The sequence below is a fragment of the Cibotium barometz genome, chromosome 28 (genome assembly GCF_041138505.1).
Source record: "Cibotium barometz isolate CiBa-2024 chromosome 28, ASM4113850v1, whole genome shotgun sequence".
Lineage (NCBI taxonomy): Eukaryota > Viridiplantae > Streptophyta > Polypodiopsida > Cyatheales > Cibotiaceae > Cibotium > Cibotium barometz.
Window position 1 is genome coordinate 6634150 of NC_141073.1, and position 5318 is coordinate 6639467.

At 41.9% G+C, this 5318-nt stretch overlaps 1 protein-coding gene across 3 annotated transcripts; it reads left to right on the forward strand.

Moving 5' to 3' along the window:
* The first annotated feature begins 1145 nt into the window (after positions 1-1145).
* On the forward strand, positions 1146-3083 carry LOC147622429 (large ribosomal subunit protein uL30x-like). 3 transcript variants are annotated; one of them, XM_086821986.1, is made up of 7 exons: positions 1146-1302; positions 1590-1798; positions 1868-1965; positions 2100-2157; positions 2253-2332; positions 2424-2526; positions 2620-3083. In XM_086821986.1, the coding sequence occupies exons 2-7, from the start codon at positions 1610-1612 to the stop codon at positions 2833-2835; spliced, it is 744 nt and encodes a 247-aa protein (XP_086678112.1). In that variant the 5' UTR covers positions 1146-1302; positions 1590-1609; the 3' UTR covers positions 2836-3083. The 3 variants fall into 3 exon arrangements, with proteins under 3 accessions (XP_086678112.1, XP_086678113.1, XP_086678114.1); XM_086821987.1 differs by having other exon boundaries at positions 1199-1345; XM_086821988.1 differs by having other exon boundaries at positions 1299-1417.
* The last annotated feature ends 2235 nt before the right edge of the window (positions 3084-5318 follow it).

Consider the following 5318-nt stretch of genomic DNA (forward strand, 5'->3'; position numbering starts at 1 on the left):
TGGTTACTGCCCAATGGTCGCAAATACCTTTGCCTTTAGCCTTAATTTCTTCAATCATTTTCAATTTCTTTCACAAATTGACCTAGCCCGCGCTCTGATACCACTAACACAAGGATTCCCATCTAGGAATTTTTGCAAATAATTTCTCAACAAAAATAATTTTCGAAAATAATTTCTCAAGCAAAATAATTATTCAATCATTCAACTTAAGCCATTGCAGCAAATTCAACAGAGACAAGATTATATGTGCTTGCAAATCATTTGGTCGAAAGTGAGGCCTTATGGTGGAATGCGATTAAGCAGGGCAAGTATCAATTTTGTACATGGAAAGAATTCCAAAAGCTTTTAAAGAAACATTTTCTTCCTTCACAATATAAGGCTAAAGCTCATCAATGATGGGATGGATACTCTATGCTAAGCGGAGAAAGAGAATGTCCAAACTTACATTGACAAATCATGGGATATTCTATTATAGGTTTAAGTGATTGATAAGGTCAAAGAAAGGAAATAAAGAAGGAAATTTATTGTCGGTCTCAAGCGAACCAATAGGGCAAATGGCAATATGTTTTATCCTCATCATCTCAGTTTTGCTACAGATCTTGCTCTCAATTCTAAACACAAAATTTTAGCTCCTAGAGATTCATAATTCTTATGCAAAGTCTTATGAATCCTCTTTTCCTTCAAGTAATTTTGATAAATCTAGGATGTTCTGAAAGATAATAACAACAAACCCTCCAATGGCAAGCCAAAGAATCATATTGTCAAGTGTTTCAAATGTCACAAGGAGGGGTACATTACATCAGATTTTTTAGAAAAGAAAAAGAACTCCACACCTATGGCTCGTGTCAACATGGTTGAAGATGATGGTGATGATTCACTCAAGCAAGAGGGTAATTCTGATCCTGACTATTCGGATGAAAGTAAGTGCTACTCTCTCACACTCGTTGGTTTTGCAAACACAAGAATGGAGGCTAAAACTTGTGCAACTCCTTGGTTTTACAAAACTTGTGCCAATTTAGCCGAACAGAAGCATACAATAGTTTGGGAACCACATTATTTGCAAAGGCTAATATTTTGCAATTTGTTAAACCCTAGGAGACATCAACACCCTCGTAAATATATATTATTTACTCTCTCAAAAAAAGAAAAGGATCTAAATAAATATTGCAATGGGCCTGGATTTGTTGAACCGTCAATTAAAATATCGGACGGCTGCTGTGATCCCTTCATTGCAACAAATAAGGTACTGATTCCACCCCAGCAAACGTGGTTAGGGTTTCGCCGAAGCAGCTGTCTTCTCAGGTACGAAGACGCTTGAAACTTACGAGTTATCTGAGCATAGCAGGCAAGTCTTTTGAGCGCCTGCTGGTTTTGTGTATTCAACGATCTCGAGATTTCTTTGGTGTGCTTGGATTAGGTTTGCTTTCTGCTGATTTTAGATTTTGGGTTTTAGCGTTTTGCTTCTGGCTTGTTAATCTTCCGAAATGATGCTTGATGGTACAAGTGTCCTTGGGTTTATAGGTAATTAGGGTTTGCGTCTGTGAGCCTGTGCCTTTTTTAGGGTTTATTTGTTTGTCTACGCTGGGCAGATCACAAGAGAAGCATCACCATGAGCTCAGAGGAGGCTGCCACCCCACCGGTTGTTGTGCCTGAGTCGGTCCTGAAGAAGAGAAAGCGCGATGAGCAGTGGGCTCTGGCCAGGAAGAAGCAGGCCCAGGAGGCTAAACTGAAGAGTGTTGCCAACAGGAAAGTCATCTTCAAGCGAGCAGAGCAGTACATCAAGGAGTATAGGCAACAGGTGTGTCTCTAATCTCTCTTCGATAAATGAAATCAGTATCATACACATTCAAACCGAGGCTGGCTGCAGGAGGAAGACCTCATCAGATTGAAACGGGAAGCCAAGCTGAAGGGAGGTTTCTATGTGGACCCGGAAGCAAAGTTGCTCTTTGTCATTCGCATTCGAGGGTAAGTAAAGTTCTTTTGAATGCTCGCTGGGCACAACAGCTTAAATTTTTTGGGGCTATGCATGATTGCCCATCCAGTTCAGGTGGGTCTGTGCCAGTGTTTGCTGCATACTGACTTTGGACCGTTGCCGGCAGTATCAATGATATGCACCCGAAGACACGGAAGATCTTACAGCTTCTGCGGTTGAGACAGGTTGTTATGAACTTACACATGGTAGCTTCGCTTTCTTTTAAAGTATGTGTATTGCCAGAGCCTTCACACAGCTCTGATGTTTGTATGTTGCACAGATTTTCAATGGAGTTTTCCTGAAGGTCAATAAGGCAACCGTGAACATGCTTCGGAGGGTTGAACCTTATGTCACATATGGGTAATGCTTCATGAATTTCTTGATCTTGATGTCTCTACAACTATATGCTGTGTATCAATTCTATGTTATTCTATGCTTCAAATGTACACAGGTACCCCAACTTGAAGAGTGTCAAGGAGCTGATATACAAAAGAGGCTTTGGCAAGGTGAACAAGCAAAGGATTCCTTTGACAGACAACTCGGTTATCGAGCAGGTGATTGTACTATATGTGGAAATTCTCACAATTTGAGTGCTGTATAAATGTCCCAAAATTTTGATCAGCAGTCTATCTGTATGCTTGAATCAGGCACTTGGCAAGTGTGGCATCATCTGCATTGAGGATCTCATACATGAAATCTACACCGTTGGCCCTCATTTCAAGGAGGCAAACAACTTTCTTTGGCCTTTCAAGTTGAGCGCCCCACTGGGTGGCTTGAAGAAAAAGCGGAATCATTTCATTGAGTATGGAGATGCAGGAAACCGGGAGGACTTTGTCAATGCTCTCATTAGAAGAATGAATTAGCTACTATGGGGACTATCAAGTGTTAAAGGCTTGGCCTGCCTCGAATGATAGTTATTTGCAGCAGTCTGATTGGCCCTTCAATTTTCAGCCCAGTCAGATTTGAGTTCTGGATTATCTTTTGAATCTTCATTTTTGGCTGTAGTCAATCCCGAATTAAGAATGGTAGGAGCTGCACAGGCTTGAACATGTGATCTGTTTTATCAGTGTTGTTGAATGTGCTCGTCTAAGCTTCTCTAGAATTCCCTGCACTTTGGTGCTGTCGTATGCTCTCTCTCTCTCACACACACACACACACACACACACACGCACACAACAAACACCTGTGGGATGTGGGGAATTAGGGAACCTGCTTGGGTGGTTTATATAGTAGACTCTCTCTCTCTCTCTCTCTCTCTCTCTCTCTCTCTCTCTGGCTTGGCAGCTTGTGTGCGAGTGTGTGTGTGGATCGATACCTGTGGTATGTGAAGAAATAGGGGAGCCTGCTCGGGTGGTGGTATGATAGATGGACTTTCTCTCTCTCTCTCTCTCTCTCTCTCCCCGGATGGATACCTGCGAGATGTGCAGAAATAAGGACTCTGCTTGGAGCCTTGGTGGTAGTAAAATAGATGGAGTCTCTCTCTCTCTCTCTCTCTCTCTCTCTCTCTTTTGACCAAAACTCTCCTACGTAGGAATGTGGGGAACCTCTGGATTTTATGGAAAATAGGTTGGTTTTTTTTGTCTTGAGATGTCTAGCCAGTGACTGCCTGTACTAGACTATTTATCATGGGTGGTTTTTTTCCTTGATTGTTTTTCATCATTGCTGGGCTCATTCCGTTACCATCTACGATAGTTTAATGATACTTTTGCCCTTCGTCCAATGTCTAGTTTTTGTATGTTCTTCTCTAACTACTGTTATTTAAATTGTAGTTTTTATCAATGTGTTTTAGCTTCCAAAACTATCTAAAATATATATTGTCTAGTATGAAGTTATGTTTACACATTCTTCAAGCTTTTCCAAAAGCTAGTGGTAGCTTTAGCTTAGAGATTAGGATGCATGATAAGCGCACCCTATCATGGTGAGCTACACTCTTATTGGAAAGATGATAGTCAGAAAGTATGCTTGCAGTTATGTCAGTGCAACCAAGTAAACCAGTGGATGCATGATTGGAATGAGTTCAGTTTCCATAGCATATCCCTGCTGTGGATTTTATTCATCAGTCCATTTTAGCGTGGCTATTCTTCTTGCATGAAGCATGCCAAAGGGTTAAAGCTTGTCCTCTCTCTCTCTCTCTCTCTCTCTCTCTCTCTCTCTCTCTGAAGAGAGTGAGACGGGGATCGACAATGTCTGAAAACCATTGTCAGCAGTAGAGTTGGTGCAATTCCTATAGGTTGAACGTCTACTCAAGATGTGAATGGCTTGAGTTATCAGATGTTGCTTTGTTGGTTTGCAGGTCTGCACCACAAACAGTTGAAATTGGTTGGCATCAGTTGATAGTGTTGAAAGAGAGGTTGATGAACAGACTGGCGCATGTTTTAAGATCGGCCACATGGGGTGAGGGCTGGAGGAGGCAAGGTGCCCTCTTGGGTTAGGGCTAGATGAGAGAAGATGTGTGTTTGAGCAGTTTCTTCGAATCTAAGGAAAGATATATACCTTTGATCGAAACTGTCTGAATTCTAGGCAAAATTATGTGGGATTGCTCTGCGGAGTGAGGGGGTAAAATTGTTTTGGCTGCTCGCAAGTAGTGCCAAGCTTGATGTTGGCTTATTATGGGATGACCTACTCTGAGCTCGTGAAGTTGGCCTGGTGAAGGTATTTGAAGGAGATTCATTTTGTCTAAATCTCTTTTGGTACTGTGATCTGTGGATCATATGTGGTCCGTTGGCTTGGCTGTGTTCTTGATAGTTCCACCGTTATAACACACTTTCTTTTAAGGTTTTCATAAGGTATCATGCCTTTTAAATGCTGCTCCATTATCTTTTCTCAGGTGTAAGCTATTCATGGTTTTGTATTTGTGTGTTATTTTGTTGTTTTTGCATGCAGATATAGTTTTAATGCCTTTATGACCTGAGTGGAGGCACTACCATATTTGCAAGAGCAACCTTGTTATGTCATGCTATGTCTCTATATGCCCTAGAATCCTGCCCTAATGGGGACTTGATTCAATGCAAGCAAGGTTGCAAACAAGCTTCAATTTGTAGGGGCTTAGCTCTCAATTATGGCCCCGCATGCCTTGGGCGCAATGATGCCATGCCCAAGTATGAATATGGAGTTAAGAAGGGTGCTTTGAGAGGACACAACGCTTTGGTGAATGCCAGCGCTATGGAGGCACGGGCATCATTGTATGTAGAGGCCCTCTTACCTTCATGGCAAGAGTGGGATAGATCTAGCTTCTTCACAGTGGTTATGGCTTTATGGTGCCATCCAAGCTGCATATAGCAAACAAGTGTTTAAAACCAGACAATGCTTTGGTGAATGCCAGCGCTATGGAGGCATGAGCATCAAT